Source organism: Bombyx mandarina, chromosome A1 (assembly GCF_030267445.1).
Source record: "Bombyx mandarina strain Sakado chromosome A1, ASM3026744v2".
Taxonomy (NCBI): Eukaryota; Metazoa; Arthropoda; class Insecta; order Lepidoptera; family Bombycidae; genus Bombyx; species Bombyx mandarina.
In genome coordinates this window covers 14,937,935-14,955,618 of record NC_143234.1, presented here as the reverse complement: position 1 = coordinate 14,955,618, position 17,684 = coordinate 14,937,935, and the positions used below count along the sequence as shown (strand labels likewise).

General features: G+C 35.7%; 2 protein-coding genes across 6 annotated transcripts in view; one reads left to right on the top strand and one right to left on the bottom strand.

Annotated features, from left to right (window-relative positions):
• Positions 1-15,023, bottom strand: part of LOC114252787 (paired box protein Pax-6) — a 70,346-nt gene extending 55,323 nt beyond the window's left edge. The window contains exons 1-4 of one of the 5 annotated variants that reach the window (XM_089739520.1): positions 14,718-15,023; positions 7,845-7,971; positions 6,836-7,001; positions 1,199-1,379 (exon numbers count right to left, since the gene is read on the bottom strand). In XM_089739520.1, coding sequence (XP_089595646.1) covers positions 1,199-1,379; positions 6,836-7,001; positions 7,845-7,938 — 441 coding nt within the window. In that variant the 5' untranslated portion in view covers positions 7,939-7,971; positions 14,718-15,023. The remainder of the gene's footprint in view (positions 1-1,198; positions 1,380-6,835; positions 7,002-7,844; positions 7,972-14,717) is intronic. The other 4 variants (XM_089739518.1, XM_089739521.1, XM_089739519.1 and 1 more) reach the window with 4 other exon arrangements.
• On the top strand, positions 11,158-13,819 carry LOC149499574 (uncharacterized). The gene is made up of 3 exons (XM_089739799.1): positions 11,158-11,584; positions 12,278-12,724; positions 13,802-13,819. Exons 1-3 carry the CDS (start codon positions 11,426-11,428, stop codon positions 13,817-13,819), a joined length of 624 nt encoding a protein of 207 aa, XP_089595925.1. The 5' UTR covers positions 11,158-11,425.
• Positions 15,024-17,684: the final 2,661 nt, after the last annotated feature.

Sequence of the window (17,684 nt, the reverse complement as noted above, 5' to 3'; positions counted from 1 at the left end):
AGGTCATGGGCATCAGCAATGGGTTGCCCAGTCGACATTGGATAGTTAGAGTACTTAGAATTTAAAGTTGCATCTTAATGACAAGAATCATAGCACTATAATCCACAGATAACACAAATAATAAACAGCTTACTTCAAACGCATAGACGAATCGAGGTAAAATAATGAATAAAGTATTTAAGTTTAAAAACGTAAAAAAAAAAATTATACCTAAATTTGAAACTGTGATTATTATTTGCAAAAAAAAAATCGAATTTCAAAAACAATCAACCTATAGCGTGAGTCGTATTGACGTCTAAAGAATATCTCCGAAGGGAGCGTCCCTGTATTCAAAAAAAGAAAAAAAAAGTTATAACGTCATATTGTTTTGCCTCGAAGTGGTGAGGGGTGACAACGGAGTCTCCACGTAGTTCCGAACAGATAAGGTTTTTAAGCAAATCTGTCCACTAATGTCTTGAAATTTATTTTGTTAGTTGTTTATGTATTATATTATAACATATTTATGTGTTTGTTGTCTGTTTTGAGTTGATTCATTTTTTAAATTAATTTACTAAAAAACTAAATTTAGACGAATGTTTGATTTGTTTAGTGGCTGGTAGTAATCCCGACTACTGTTGTACCACAGGTTTCCAGTTTGATTCCTGGCCGGAGTTTGTGTTTGTGAACGATTTTTCGTATTTGGGTGTATTTGTTGTAACAGAGAACAAAGTCTTAGCTTGGGGCAGTCGAGTATAGATTTTTTTTTACAATGTCTATAAAAGCCCAAAATCAGGTAGATAGCTAATCATTATTATTTTTTTACTTGGCTTTTCTAATAGTTCTCTTTGCCTAAGATTATAGGAACAAACCAAAAACTATTTATGCTTAACGTAATTAATATTAAGCAATTAATACAAACAGGTCAATATTTAATTTGAGGAAATTTATTTACACAGAGAAATATTTACTACGTTTTTGTTATAAATTCTATTTGTAGCAACTTATAGGAACTACAGGTCCTAATAAGAAAAGCATTGGATGAAACAGGGGGCATTGATTTTATAAAAAAAAAGTCGTGACGTGTCACAAGTTTGTTTTTTATTCTGTAATTCAGTAACTACGTTCTACTTGTATGTATGAAAATTAGTGCGTCTACAAATAAATAATATTGATAAAAATCGATGGGAATATTAAACGTAAGAAATTAGTTGATACTCACACTAGGTATGTTATCAGATGTGCAGACCCCTTCACTGAGCAGACGGTCCCGGATCTCCCAGGCGAAAATCGAAGGGCACTCCCTCTTGTACTGAGCGATCTTGCTAACCACCTCCGCTGTGGCTACGCGGGGCTTCGAGCCGCCTATCGCGCGAGGTCTTATCGAACCAGTCTCGTAATACCTATAGAAAAAACAACGACAGATTACTTTTAGCAGTCACATCTAGTTAGATCAATAGGTATCTAGTTCCCGTACGCTCTTAGCTGGAATAGCTCCTTAGACTACCAGCGAATAGGAAGGAGAAAATAAATTATCTAGTAGTATTAATAGATACCAAGTATTTTCGTAGATATGGATAATAAAGACGAGATTAAGTCGTAAAGAATAGTTTTAATTATAAAAAAGGTATTAAAAAAAGGATTGATAGATCACACCACACGATACGTGATTCGAACTGTGGTAATACTGTGATGCTTAGTATGATAATACAAATAGTGTACGGCAATATGTCTCGAGAAAAATTGTTTAATTCTGAAAGCGCGAACCGTCGTTAGATCGACTCTCTATTACTCCCTATAAAATTCGGAGCGTCGGAATACAGACTATTACGCAGTTTGATTATAGGTATTAGGTATCGACCGTGACGGCGTGACGTATGTATGTACGGACGTGTTTTAACGCGCGCTTTTTTTACGTTTTTAATAAGTTATTAACATTTATAAATAATAAATTAAAGCTATTTCGCTGTGAATTTAGCATTGATCATTGTATTATTTTATGTTAAATGTTACATAAGATACCTATTTATCAAAAATTATTTAGAAATTTCTGAAAAATATGTGACAATAAGCTCAACACTAAACGGGTTCATTTCTAGTATTAGTTGGCCATTTTTCATCAAGAACCATCTTCTCACAAAGTTCGCAGACCAGCTGGCTACTTGAACTTCAGACATAGCTGCTCCAACAACTAGTGTTTCTCATCAATCCAGCCATATACCAGAGAATTCATTATCGATTCATTATCGTTAACGGCCGTCTGGTGTAGTGGTAAGTAACATGGTCACTACACAAGGGGGTTGCGGGTTCGAATCCCGCCAAGGGAAGATATTTGTATGATAAATATAAAGTCTTTTCCAGGGTTATGGATGTATATTAAATATATGTATGTGTATTATAAAAATCTTACATTTATTTCCGTTATCTGGTACCTGTAACACAAGTTCTTTACGAACTTATCACTGGACCAGTTGACGTGGCGTGGTTGTTAGTAAATATTTATTTATTTAAAAAAAAAAAAAATATCGATTCATTATCGAATGAAATTTATTTAAAAAAAATTATAGCGCTCCAGTTGTATTGAAATTCGTTACCACATCCAGGTAGACCTTTCGGCGGTATGGAGTATCATCGGAGTAAGGTGGTCGAACATATCAAGTTGCCCCGACGTATCAGGTTCGATACTCGGTCGAGGAGGAACCTTTTTTTTTTCGATATTTCGTTATTCAAGGTGACCAACTGTCGTCTAGTTCTTTTTTTTATGTATTAATTTTTGCGTAAAACAAATACTGAGTCACCCTTCTGGTCGGTTCATTTAATTATTTTTAATACGCTTTTATTAGCTTCAGACGTATGTATGAAACGGAATCTTTGAACATGATTTTGACCCCCTTTAAAACGTCGGATTAACTCGAAATTTGGTATACTTATTAAGAACCGATGACAATTCAATATTCAAAAAAAATTTTGAAAAAATTGAAATTCAACTAAAAAATGAAAAATAAATATGTATTAGTTTAAAAAAAAACTAACGAATACGCTTTTATAGAAAATCCAACTAAAAATATGAAAATAAATTTTAATAAATTAGAATTAAAAATAGTGTTAGATAAAATTATTTTATTGTAAAAAAGCGTGGGGTGCTTTTCAGGATATTATCAAAATAACCCTTCTACTCATGTCTGTTCATAAAATACTTATAGCTATTACTGATACCATGCACCTCACGCTTTTTTTTTACAATAAAATCATTTTTTCTTACACTATTTTTAATTCAAATTTATTAAAATTTATTTTATATTTTTTAGTTGGATTTTCTATAAAAGCGTATTTCGTTAGTTTTTTTAAACTATTTTTTTTTTAGATTTTTATTGGAGCTAAGTTCGTGTTGAGAATTTAGTTTACTGTGCATTATAGTTTAGGAGACATTGATTGTTTCTTTAAAATCATATCGAGGTGTGAAAGGCTATTTTGTTTAAGCGACGTTTTTTCAACTTTGCAGGAGAGCCAGCCATTTAAAGTTTTAAATTTGGAAAAAATATCATGACAAAAAAACTTCAACTATTTGAATATGTTAAACATACATCATTGTAGTTCAATTAAAAAAAAAAAACGAATTGTTGGTTCTAATACCAAATAAAACGAACCTTTGATTACAAAGACAAATCTCGCGTATTCGTTCCCCGATATGTATTTATTTATATTAGTTTACATGTATTGTTGTAATTCATAAAAAGTGTTTCTCTGCGGTGTTTTCAATAAAGTGTGAACTCATATTGACTCATAAATAGTGCTGATTTGAAAAGTATTCTTTTAAAAAAGAAAGCGATATTCGAGATATAAGTTAATTTAAAATTAAAAGGCACGAATAGAAACAGTTATATTATTAATGTGTTTTTTGCATTAGCAATCGCGCTGATCACTTCAAAAGTAATTGACAACCATAGTATTAACATTATCAATGCACAGTTAACGAGACGCCAATATGAGCATTTGTAAGCCATTGTTATGTTATAGATATTACAACTTTGAAGGAATTGACCACACAGTTTGGGATAAATTAGTTTCTCATGATAACAACATCCAAAAAACGACTGTATACTACACAAAAAATATAAAGTCCGTCTAGTTAATCAGTTAAATACTATTTCACTTGTAACTATAATTTCCAACCAACTAGATATTTTAATATTCTAGTTCAAGTACTAATCTCTATATATAAAAATGAATTGCTGTTTGTTAGTCTCGCTAAAACTCGAGAACGGCTGGACCGATTTGGCTAATTTTGGTCTTGAATTATTCGTGGAAGTCCAGGGAAGGTTTAAAAGGTGAGAAAATATAAGAAAGCTCGGAATTATATAAAAACAAACAATTTTGTTTTTCCTTTGATGTGTCCCCTTGATGTGTCTTTTATTTATCGATTGAGGCACTACGAAGTCTGCCGGATCAGCTAGTAATAAATAAATAAGCCTTTATTTGCTGTTAGAGTTTAAAACTTATTTAACTATACATAAAATTATAACAATAGAGGTAAGAAAACTGTAAAATTAACTTGAACTAAAACATACTCTCGGCATTCGGTTTATCTCTCTTCTTAACAGATTGTCTTTTGAAAAAGGCCTCCTCTAAGGATTTCCATTGTTTCTATCCTTTGCTGTATGTAACCATCCTGACCCAGCTACTTGCTTCAAGTCGTCTTCCTATCGCTTTGTCTATCTTCCTCTAGTTCTTCTGTTTTCTCTAGAGTACCATTCCGTTATTATTCTTGTCCATTTCTTTTTCTTTTCTCTCAGCATATTATGTCCTTTCCAGCGCCCTTTAAATTTTCTCCATATTGATTGATCTTTTCCAAATTTATTATTTCCTTTGATCTTTTTAAGGTACTAATAGGCCTTTTTCAAATAAGGCTTCATCCGATAGATCAAGCTACACATTGAAACGACGCTATTTTTTACATTACAACCTCCTAAATCTAAACTAATCTGTAATATGTGATTGTATATCATTAATATATTGCGATTATATTAAATGTATAAAGCTGATATTATGCGTATGTAGGAACATTTACGTATCTATCAACGTATGTACGTGACCGCAAAATTGATAAACAAAAACATGAATATCGTGTTACACGTCAATAAGGATCAATCTTCAAGATCACCTTGTGAGATCCTGGTAGTTTGTAGGACCATGACTGGTCTAGTATTTTATAGCGACGCAGATTAGTTTTTTAATTTGTATTTTAGTTTCCGTAAGACACGTAGGATGTATTATATCGGGTTCTTGAATAGTAAATCGAATATTTTTGAAGCTCATTACCAGCTACCAATTTCTATGGTGACGTTTGGAAATGTCAGCAATTTAAACGGCTTGCAATTTATGAAAAAAATAAATGCGGAATTGTGGTATAGAAAATAATATGTTGTTTTTTGTACTTCGCATTAGTACTTCCATTTAAATCAGTCATCTAAAACAAACTACCATTGAAGGATGCTAAGGCTTTTTAGCGCGGTTTCGCTTTATTCAAATTTAGAAGCGACCGAGCGTATTACCTATTCAAAAATAAAGAAAAGACCTTGCCTATTTATAGCAATGCGTAAACGCTCTAGAACGGGTAACGCTGTGGTTACTTTGAGGCGATGGCAGCTATGATTGTGCGGTCGGACCCGGTTATACCCGGTGTACTATTTCGACGGCATTTTTGGGATGCCGCGGTCTTGTTTCATATAGTTTGTTTTTAAGCTGCGGTCCGTATTGACGTCTGATTGGCGTGTGATGTATGTCGTAATCCTTTTAAGCAGCTTCGCGAGTAAGCTTCACGTTTTCACTATATTTTCTGGCTCAACGTTAAATGGCTAATGGTTTTCATAGAGCAAACCTAAAATGTGGGGTCCAAGTGCCAGTTGCTTTGGAAAAAGTCTGCCTTAAACGGCTTTTTAAAAGCAGGATTCGAAAAACAGATTGCGATTATTAAGCGTGTCAGATTCTATTATAAATCAGATGTTTATTCGTCAACAGAGAACTAGGAAATCACGAAATTTTATTTATCAAAGTAACTGGGTTGTCCACTTTATTTTTGTATTTCTAATTTTACTATTTTATTGGTGTATGATTAATGTAGTAACTAATTTTTTCCTGTACTTATTCCTGGTTTAACCTGAGAGACTTTGCTAACACTAGACTTAGCAAGAGCAGTGCTTCGCATAATCTACCACCGAATCGGAATCGCGATTAATTCTCGGGGTATGATGCTCAATATAAAAAGAATAAAAATAAATTCTTGCCACCAAAAGAAATTTGTGGTGTCATCTCAGAGATGATTGACTATCCTCGTCGAACTCTTCCTCATCATCGAGCGAACTGACCCATAGACACAGCCCACTGAGTTTCTCGCCAGATCATCTCAGTGGGTCACGTTTCCGATCCGATGGTAGATTCTGCGAAGCACTGCTCTTGCTTGGGTCAGTGTTAGTAACACTCTCAGTTTGAGCCCCGTGAGCTCACCTACATATCAAGGAGAAGCTGAAATAGCCTCTCAAGGCTCAGCATATCGACGCTTGAAAGGCTACTAAGCGACAATAACTGCTTTGTACATAAATAATAGGCAATAACCATATTCGATGCGCAAAAAGAATATATTTCTAGGTCTATTAAAATCATTTCAATCCTACAGCTAGATTCGTTTAAATATATTTTTTCCAGGTTTTCCTCAGGTATATTTTAAATTAATTTCAACTTTAAATCAGTCTACTGTAAAGTTCACGCATTGTCGCTTAGTCACGTTTGCCTTTCAAGCGTCGATGTGTAAAAAAAACCGCATCGTGATGTTGAACTATTAAACTTTGAGCTACGCACTGACCTGCCTAGTATTTTGGAGACGCAGCCGTTGGAGACCTGCAGGATGCGGCTGATGTCGCAGGGTCTAGCTCCGGAGTGCGCCAGTTCCACGATCTTCTGCCGCGTCGAGTCCGGCAGAGGTCGTCCTCCTACAAACACGCCGCCGAGCTGGTTAACACCGCTGTGACCTGCCGCACCATAACTCTGCTTACTCCAATTAATCATCGCCTTCAACACGACGACTCTTTTAATCACATCTTAAGGGGATCTAGTATCCTTAAGCTCTAAAGTCTATTAGAATCTAAACTTGATAAGGTATTTTATGGATCAATTATATTATTTATCATCTATTGGAGTAATTAAAGTTATTAAAAATGTTTTTTCGGTTTCGTTGTGACTGAGAAATATTTTTTCGAAATAAACAATTGTTCTAAAGCGAAAATAAACATTATAGATTTATAGTTTGTCTTTTTAATTAACTTTTATTAATTTTATAAGATAAATATAGTGAAATTTAATATTAATGATAGCTTATACGATCTCTAATAAATGCAAATAACAATAAATTGTTGAAATATAAGCTCTATCTAAAATGAATCTGCAACTGTATTTTGATACGATAATTGAAACATTGTGTTGGCTCAGTAGAAATAACGTGAGAGTTTACTGCTATTTTTCTTAAAAGTCAAACTGTGTGGGTTGATCGAGCCTTTGAAAAACCTAATTGAAATAAATATTGTAAAATATTTAGGTGGAGTTTTTTTTTTATCTTATTCCTAAAGAACACTCAAATACAAATCGTTTATACTATTTATTTATTAACTTGCACCAACAAAGTGATCATCAATACAAAACATTGACAAACTGACATAAGTTCATGGCAGATGTCACCTCAATTATAGGTGCAATCGACAGTGCATTGACAACAAAAAAATAAAATAAACATGGCGCGTAACGGAAGAAATTAAGATGGCGCGTAACCGAAAAACGTTACATACGTTAGACTAATATAGAATGGTGAGCACCATTACCTTTACCTTTATGGGCGATATCGTCCATTCGGTCTAAGAGGTTCCCGTCGGGGGGCCATGGACTGATCGGCGCGAGCTGCTGCGCTGGCAGCATCGTGTATACTCCGTACTCTTCTATTGTGGCGCCCTGGATGATAAAAAGAAGATAAAAGACTCGGATGACTGACGTGTCATGTCGTGACATTTGAAGTCGTCGTGGCCTAAAGGACGTCCGGTGCATTCGTGTTGAGCGACGCACCGCTGTTTGAATCTCAGGCGGGTACCAATTTTTTTAATGAAATACGTACTCAACAAATGTTCACGATTGTCTTCCACGGTGAAGGAATAACATCGTGTAATAAAAATCAAACCCGCAAAATTATAATGTGCGTAATTACGGGTAGGACCTCTTGTCAGTCCGCACGGGTAGGTACCACCACCCTGCCTATTTCTGCCGTGAAGTAGTAATGCGTTTCGGTTTGAAGGGTGGGGCAACCGTTGTAACTATACTTGAGACCTTAGAACTTATATCTCAAGGTGGATGGCACATTAACGTTGTAAATATCTATGGGCTCCAGTAACAACTTAACACCAGGTGGGCTGTGAGCTCGTCCACCCATCTAAGCAATAAAAAATAAAAATAAACCCGGTGGTGCAATAAGTTAGCGCCCGCGACTGTTGCGCTGAGGATCGTGGGTTCGATACCCACATCGCTTATTGCCTATATTATACATTTAAACGTATATAAGTATGTCGTATGTAAGTCAGTCTCTGATACCCATAACACAGGGAATCATAATTTAGGGCCGGGTGACCGTGTATGGTTTGTTTCCAGTTATTTATTAAAAAATGAATGATTATAAATTACCCTATTAAACCCTATCCATATGAGTTAGCAGCCCATCTTATGATAAGCTTAGGTACAGAAAGTGGACGCTTTATAATTTGGAATAGGGAATTTTATTCTAAAGTTTTATCGTACGGAAAAAGTAAGGAAGCTTGGTTCCTAGGCGCTAACGTCTATATCATACCATTTCGGTTCTCAATTATTAAAAAGTGTGTAAACGAAAATTAAATTTTCGTAAAGTACACGAAACCTGAGAAATTAAATAACGAAAGTAAAAAATGGAAGATTAAACCGTAAAATTAGCTTTAATTACGTTTACGAGTCGAGAAAACCAAAGAAAATAAGATAGCTATTAATACCATCTTAATACTGTGGACAAATTATTTTACGGGTCATTCGATGATGCATTCCGTTGTCAAGAATTACCTTCTACGCTTGGGTTACAGTGTAATTTGAAAAGGCGGCACGACATGATAACCCTCTTGTCGTGGCCGCTGGGAATTACATATCGGATCCCGTAGACCGAATGGTAAATACTCGACGTCGCCCAAAACACGTCAATACGAATCCTCCCGATCCATTAACGGTGCTTTTAGGTACCACAAGCACCGGTCTCCGTCCTCATCGAACCCGCCGCTTGCGACGAAGGGCTCGACGAGCGAATTAACCCATAGACAAAGCCTACTAAGTTTCTCGCCGGATCTTCTCAGTGGATCGCGTTTCCGATCCGGTGGTAGATTCTGCGTAGCTCTGCTCTTGCTAGGACCAGTGTTAGCAACACTTCCGGTTTGAGCCCCGTGAGCTCACTTACATGTTAGGGCGAAGCTGAAATAGCCTCTTAAGGCTATCAGCATAGGTAGGAACAAAAAAGTGTAAACTACTCTTGAATCTCCTGGTTCGTCTAATATTTAGTGATCTTGCATACGCCGTGGAATCTGGGTTAGATTCTCGGTTGGTCAGGGTCGTTTTCAAATATATTCGTTCGTCAATGAGCGTAATTATTGTTGTTTAGTATGTGTATCAAATGGACAATAAAATGATTGCATAAGGGATGGGGAAGTTTGACTCGTAATATAAAAGTGAGGCAAAAGGGGACCTATTTTGAACGACAGCCTGACAAAAAAAATTATTGCTTAGATAATTGATTTTAAGGTCGTTTAGATTACATTTATTATTTTATGTGTGTAAATTAGAATACTTATGATCAGAGAATGAAGGCTATATCTATTTATATATCTGTATGTTTTTGGTATCACCGTGGAAATGGGAAAATTGCAATTTTTTTGAATTACAAATAATTCTCGCTCATTTAGAAAATCGTTTCGTAAATATAATTTTAAATTTCATAAAATATTTGTAGCACGTTGACAACAAAAGCTGACAGAACGTACAAAATAAGTATAGTTCATCATACTTGTAGAAGTGAAATTGACAAGTGAAAGTTATTGGTACTGGGTCTTTTTTATTATTATTTTACTTGGTAAGAAAACCTTGCGTTTGTTAGTCAGAGGAGTAAATGGGTCGATGCGCTCACGGAGAAATTCGTGCTCACGGAATACCTGAGCACATATAATTTTTTTTATTGTTTAGATGGGTGGACGTGCTCACAGCCCACCTGGTGTTAAGTGTATATATACACTAATACTACTACTGTTACTCTACTTGAGACCTTAGAACTTATATCTCAAGGTGGGTAGCGCATTTACGTTGTGGATGTCTATGGGCTCCAATAACCACTTAACACCAGGTGGGCTGTGAGCTCGTCCACCCACCTAAGCAATAAAAAAAAAACATGCCACTAACATACCACTATACACTAATAAGTGGATGCTTGCGCCAACATACATATAACTTCGAGATTTGTTTTGATTTGTCTGTCAATTTTTTGCTCTTTCGAGCATCGCTAATAAGTACAGAACCGATTTCGAATAAGCTTTATAAACGTTATAAATGCTTAATTTTAAAATTAAGCTTTCATTATATTTAGTTCGATTGCCGAGGACCGGAGATAGCGACAGAGAATCGTAACTGATCAAAGATTCGAGTGCATTGAGTGCATTATTTTTTTTATATCATTTAGGGCTGTCAAAACAACGTACTGCAGACTATTAAATAAATGACAATTTTAAAGTTACGTCAAATTTTCCAGTCTTCCAAATGCAAATCAAAAATACGCATTTTCCAGTGGCGAAGTGTCTTTTGAGCCCTCCTGGCTACACTGTCTTTTCTGCCGCGGAGCTGTAATGCATTCCGGCTTGAAGCATACGGACAATTATACCGTTATAAGATCTCATGTTTCAAAATGAGTAGCGGCATTCACGTAGTGCTGTCTATGCGCTCCGGTAACCATTTAACACCAGGTGAGCCGTGAAATCGATCACCGATTTTTTTATTTTATTTTTATTGCTTAGATATGTGGACGAGCTCACAGCCCACCTGGTGTTAAGCGGTTACTGGAGCCCATAGACATCTGCAACGTAAATGCGCCACACACCTTGAGATATAGTTCTAAGGTCTCAGTATAGTCACAACGGCTGCCCCACCCTTCAAACCGAAACGCATTACTGCTTCACGGGGGAAATAGGCGGGGCGGTGGTACCTACCCGTGCGGACTCACAAGAGGTCCTACCACCAGTAAAATTGAGGCAACAGAAAAAAAAAACGCCATCACGCTTGAATTTTACGATGTTTTCATATATGAAAATTAAAATCATTCTTGCGCTCAACCGAAATAAAATCGTACTATTGGCGTAATATGAAAATGCTACTAAAATTGTACAGTTTTCGATTGTGTTGTGTTTTTCTTTTAATAATAATAATCAGTGAATATGCCTTCAGTATTCATTTCACAGATGATTTAATATCCGATTTATATAAGGAGTATGTAAACGCTTTGAACATTGGTATGTATAAAATAAAGTTGTTGTCAAACTGCTGACCTGGTTCTAATATTAAATTAATATATTTATATAAAAAAAAACGTAGTAATTTTGGCTCGCAATTGAATGTTTGTCCCAGAATCGAACAGTACTACAGTTTTATTTTTAACAAACACCAACCCATGAAAATCATGTCAATGATAAACATAAAATATACGCTATAATAGTGTAGATTGATTGCACAATACGCGTGTCATATTTAATTGCAAATGTGGCGAGGTTTGGGGGAGGCCTATGTCCGGCAGGGGATCTCTGTGGGCTGATAGTAAGTAAGCGAAGACTGCGAATTGGCAAACGCAGTACAGGATGCCCTCAGGCACGGTAGAGTGATAATCTGTGCAGGGTGGCAAGAGCTGGATGAGAGAAACCAAGGATCGTGCTCAGTGGCGAGCAATTGGAGAAGTCTATGTCCAGCACTGGACTGATATAGGCCGATGATGATGACGAAGTAAGACGTTCGACATTCCTATGATGTACCAGTGATTACTGCTACTCATAAACGATAAAAAGCCAAGTCAAGGCAATAAAATTAAAAGATCTTATTGTTATAAGCGCAGTGTCGAAAGTTCATGAGATTAAGAAGTTAAATAGAACAACATCACAGAAGCGATCGACCAAAAATTGTCATACTAACTCTTTATTTGCCAGTTAAAGAAAGTGACAATGACGCATCTCGACGCCTGTACAAGAACAATAAAGTATACAAAGTACACGTGAAAAAATTGAAAGAGGTTAATGGTTTCAAAAAGCACAATCTTCATATATCGCGTGAAGCTGAAAATAAACCCCTAATATACATAGATAATCCGGTCGAAACGAATATACCACACACCTTTATGGGTATTGACGAATTTAAGAAATTACTCACAGACAGAGCTTTGCGACATTCACCTATGCAAAGTACCAGTAAGCCCAATGTTTATAGATTGAAAAGACTGGAAACTAAAACAACAGCTATTAATGATACCAAACACATTAAACTGATCACGAGAAGTAAAGTAAAAACAGAAGTAACAAAAAAGGGAACACAAGCAGATAATACTAAAGAAATATTACGTAAGAATACGATAGTTATAAAAGATGTTGACGCAGCAACTGCTATCAGTATGAATGTGGTACGTCAAGAAGCCGAAATCATTACACAAGCTCCAACAAAACCGTCAACTATCACCTCGGAGTCAACTGGGAAAACCAAAATTTACGAAGCTGTTGAGACTATAACAAATAGTGAAGAAGTTTCAAAAGCGCGATCAGAAAACATTAATTCAAATACTGCTTCAACTGATATCAAAGGCTTCAATTTCACAACCGTTCCCAAAATTGTGGAGCATCCTGTAAATTCGACACCAGAAAAAGAAAATATTACCACAAATAACATCAATTTAACAACGGTGTTTAATAATACAGTTATGCTTGAAGTTACTACAGCGAAACATTTTGATGTTAAATACAATATTACGACTTTGGAATCAACCATAGGAAAATTAAAATCTGTGAAACGGACGACAACAAATAAACAATATAAAAGTTCCACTAAAAAAAAAACATCAAAGAGAAGTACATTATCCGTAAGTATTTGGTTTAAGGGACGATAAATTTACGTCTATAAAATAGTTTAATTCAAAAATAATTTATATATAGTAAGTATACAATACTGTTACGATTATGTACATATGTATTCAAATGTGTTTGTCTAGCTTTGTTATTTTTTTTATCTTTACCCATGTAGCCTATGGAATAGCCCCTTACGCTGGTAGCTTGAGAGGTTATTCCAGCTACGTTTGAACGGCTAGGTGAGTTCACGGGCTATAACTGAGAGAGTTTGTTCACACTGGCCCTAGCAAGAGCAGTGATTCGCTGAATCTACCACCGTATCTAAATCTCTTGTTATTCGAAGGGAGATTTTTATAACACTGTTTGGCACTTTGCTGTAAAATACTAAGCTCAGATAGGCCGTCATCGTTATTATGAGCGTTGAAATCACGACTTTAAATTGGACGGATTTTGAAGGTTTTTCGAAATAACCTAGTTACGGTTGTATTTTTAATGGATAATCTATAGTTTTCTTGAAAAATTTATCGTAATTTAAGGCAATACCCAAAAGCGTTTTCACATAAATCGCTTCCTTAGTTGCAATCGAATAAGTGAGCGGTTTTAACATTAACTATGTTAAAACCGCTCACTTATTTCAGACAGACAGACAACCTTAGGGCCCATTTCACAAGCTGTTATCTGTGATCTGAGAACCTAGATAACGTGGTTGATGTTCATCTTGGGGTTTTTTTTATTACAAATCTCTGTTTTGTATTGGTATAGAAGCTACTTTAATATTCAAATCGGAGCATGGTTGATTCGGAAAATAAAGTCAATGACTTTCATGTCACGACTTTCAGAAAACTAAACGCAAAATTAAAAAAACATTCAGCATCTTATGTATTAATAATCATTCGGCTTAGTTAGAATTGTATCCGAATTTCGTTTAAATGTTTTATTGATATAGCGATAAGACTAGTTTAATTCCAACTCCCGACCCTGTTCATCTTGACCCTCCCGTGAATAATGCAATATAAAGTAAATCAATATAAATGTAATAAAATAAATCACACAAAACGAATAATAATAGTCTACGGAGATTCTCATATAGTACATTTTTCGGTTTGTGTTAAAATTAATTTGGTATTTTATTTGAAGCCCTAACAGTTATATGTTCTTGTTTTGTAATTAAAAATTGTAATCTTCAACAATGGATCTACTAACAAAATGCCATAATAATATTTATGATTTTATTTCTTTCAGAGACCACTAGTTTTCATGGGGGGTTATAATTGAATATACAATTGAGTAATAATAAAACTTGAAAATCTACAGTTTTGGTAAATAGTGTTTTATTAAATTTCATACATGTTACTCATACTAAAATAAAATAGATTACTATTAAAGTTGATATGCGGTTTATCGGGTCTGAATATTTCCGATGTGATTATTTCTTAATTTTGATAATGTAAAATTCTTTATGTCAATATATGTTGCTTAATTTTATAAGAAATCTCAGTACCAACTTTGTAAGCTTCAAGATATTTGATATTTTAAATATATTTGAACACATACCTTAACTTCTACCTAGACAAAAAATCCGAGTTATTGCAACAGCAATAACTAAAGTCTTCTTCAACTGGTCGGCATGAACATCACTTTACTAAACTAATAACGAATTAAGCAAATTATTAAGGCTTTACGATAAATAGTTCTTGTGCCCGTGAAAACTCGTAAAACGATTTTCCCGCCGAACAAAACGTCAAACTGTCAAACGCGCGAACATCGTGCCTCCAGTCCGGTATAAAGGCGCCACTTCACTGATTACAAAATAGAATCTCACGTGGACCTCCGCTGCTACGGTATACCTTATAACTATGAAGGGCCATCGAGACGACTCTATTCACGCTCACCCTGGCGAGAAAGAGATGCCATAAAGTGTCGACACCCATTGTAAGCCGCTTACTGAATTTAGGACTGCTCATTTGTGCGACAGAGACGCCTAGCTTTTTATTGTATAGTCTTAATTCACGCTCCGCCCATTCCTCATTTAACCCCACGGCGGTGGGGGAAACGGCCAGTTTTAAATTATCTATTATAATAAAATTATTTCGCGAAATAAGGGGTTGGTTATGTTAATGATGTGTTTAATTTATGTCTATGTCTTTATCTTAGAAGTGGCTGACGACAGCGTCGAGACGCGTTATTTGCGTATGAAAATTATTTTCCCTATCACTTTAATAATGTTGATATGTTTGATGAATTATTTTGACTTGGTACTTATTATAATAATTTTAATTAAACATTCGACATAATTTTGTATTTAAGCTTGTATTAAAAATAGAGATCTAAGCCTTGTTGTTGCAATTATAGTTTTGTTTTAGTTTTATTATTATTATTATTTAGCAAGCCGATATTATAAATTAGGTAATATACACCTTACTTTTCTGTATTTTTTTCTTCGGGGCAACCCTGGTCCCAACCGTCGGTAAGGGTGACGTCGATGAAACTCATTACAGATTTAGAGTTTTTTATAATTAAGATCGATTTTTTTAGATGGGCAAATCAACTAATCCATCCAATCTTAAGTGGTTAAGTGGTGTTGATAGGTAATAAGTAAGCTGAACAATATCCCGCCACTCGTCCACTTTGTAGTCGTCGTGGCCTAAAGGACAATACTTCCGGTGCATTCGTATCTAGCGATGCACCGGTGTTCGAATCCCGCAGACGGGTACCAATTTTTCTAATGAAATACGTACTTCACAAATGTTCACGATTGACTTCCAGGGTGAAGGAATAACATCGTGAAATAAAAATCAAACCAGCATAATTAAAATTTGTGTAATTACTGATTGTAAGACCTCTTGTGAGTCCACACGGGTAGTTACCACCACCTTGCCTATTTCTGCCGTGAAGCAGTAATGCGTTTCGGTTTGAAGGGTGGGGCAGCCGTTGTAATTATACTTGAGACCTTAGAACTTATATCTCAAGGTGGATGGCGAATTTACGTTATAGATGTCTATTGGCTCCACCACTTAACACTATATGGGCTTTGAGTTCGTCCACCCATCTAAGCAATAAAAAAAAGCTCACCCGAGGAAATGGTTCAATTAGTTGTAGTCGACATAGTTAATGCTTCGAGGCAAAAAATAGTAGGACCATGATTAAACGAGCTAATATAATCATTAGCTGGAACACATTAATAAACTTCGCATTTTTATTTTGTAATATAATTCGATGATGTTCCCTCATCGTGAAACTCTTTCGTGAACACGTGTTAGGATCTTGGTAATTCGGAAAGAATTTGAAAAAAAATATTGAATCTAACTACCCGATGACTACTAGGTATCTTCCATAATAACTTCTACTAATTTCGATACAGACTTGTCAATCGTAAGCCTTGTACGATGCTCCCAGAGTAATGATACAAAATTTTAAACAACAAAAACAAATCCGCTTTAACAACATAAAAAGTGATGTCATCTAGGTATAGCCTATATGGTCAAAGTTAATGAATTATGCATTATTAATCATAACTCAAAAACTACTGGTCAGATCTTGACGGAATTTAAATAGGACCACATGAGAACCGCTAGCATTCACTAAGAAAGGAATCAGCATAGCTAGTTCATTTAGAAAAGTGTTCTAAGGTAACACGTAAGATAGCTAGCTTCCTTCTTTTTTTGAAGTCGGTTAAAGGGAAAAAATTGTCGTAAAGTTATGCAGGGCTTCTGAAATATTTAAAAGTCTAATTTAAGTTCTGTATGAGTCATTGAATTTTCACCGATTTTTTATTTTATTTAGAAAGAAATTTATAGTTAGAACATTCTCGCCCGACATGAATAGACCTTCCAAACGAAATTGGGGACACTCTTATCTTCCTGATTATCGTGAGATGGATGCCAGCTATAGGTAACCATTGTCTGAAGAGTTGAAGGTGATTATTGTATAAAGCCATTATCCTATACGAATTTGTCGGGCCATTTATCAATAAACTCAGCCACCTTTAGTTAATGCGACTTTTTCTTCATCGCTACACTCTTAGCAGAGTGGTTGTGACCGTCATGTTTTACTGGTAGTAGGACCTCTAGTGAATCCGCACGGATAGATACCACCGCCCTGCCTATTTCTGCCGTGAAGCAGTAATGCGTTTCGGTTTGAAGGGTAGGGCAGCCGTTGTAACTATACTGAGACCTTAGAACTTACATCTCAATGTGGTTGGCGCATTTACGTTGTAAAAGTCTTTGGGCTCCAGTAACTACTTAACACCAGGTGGGCTGTGAGCTCGTCCACCCATCAAAAAAGGCAATAAAAGAAAGAAAAAAAACTCCATTCTAGCTGCGCGTCTGATTCTTACGCGTAAAGGGCAATCGGTTGCAGCCTTGACCTGGCCAGTCCTTACGCGAGGTCTATCGTGCGGCTTAACACTCTTAACCCTGCCCGCGCCATCACGAGCTCGATAGAAAGATCCGTGACACATATCCAGAAAAAGAGGTCAGATAAGAGCCTGCAACGTGCAGGAGAGGCGTTTGATTATAAATT

What these genes read in the sequence shown, in the direction of transcription:
- LOC149499574 (XM_089739799.1), top strand. Translation starts at nt 11,426, where the DNA reads ATGAAAATGCTACTAAAATTGTACAGTTTTCGATTGTGTTGTGTTTTT. An exon ending in TGAACATTGGTATGTATAAA is followed by an intron (nt 11,585 to 12,277) that starts ATAAAGTTGTTG and finishes AGTGACAATGAC; the next exon opens with GCATCTCGACGCCTGTACAA.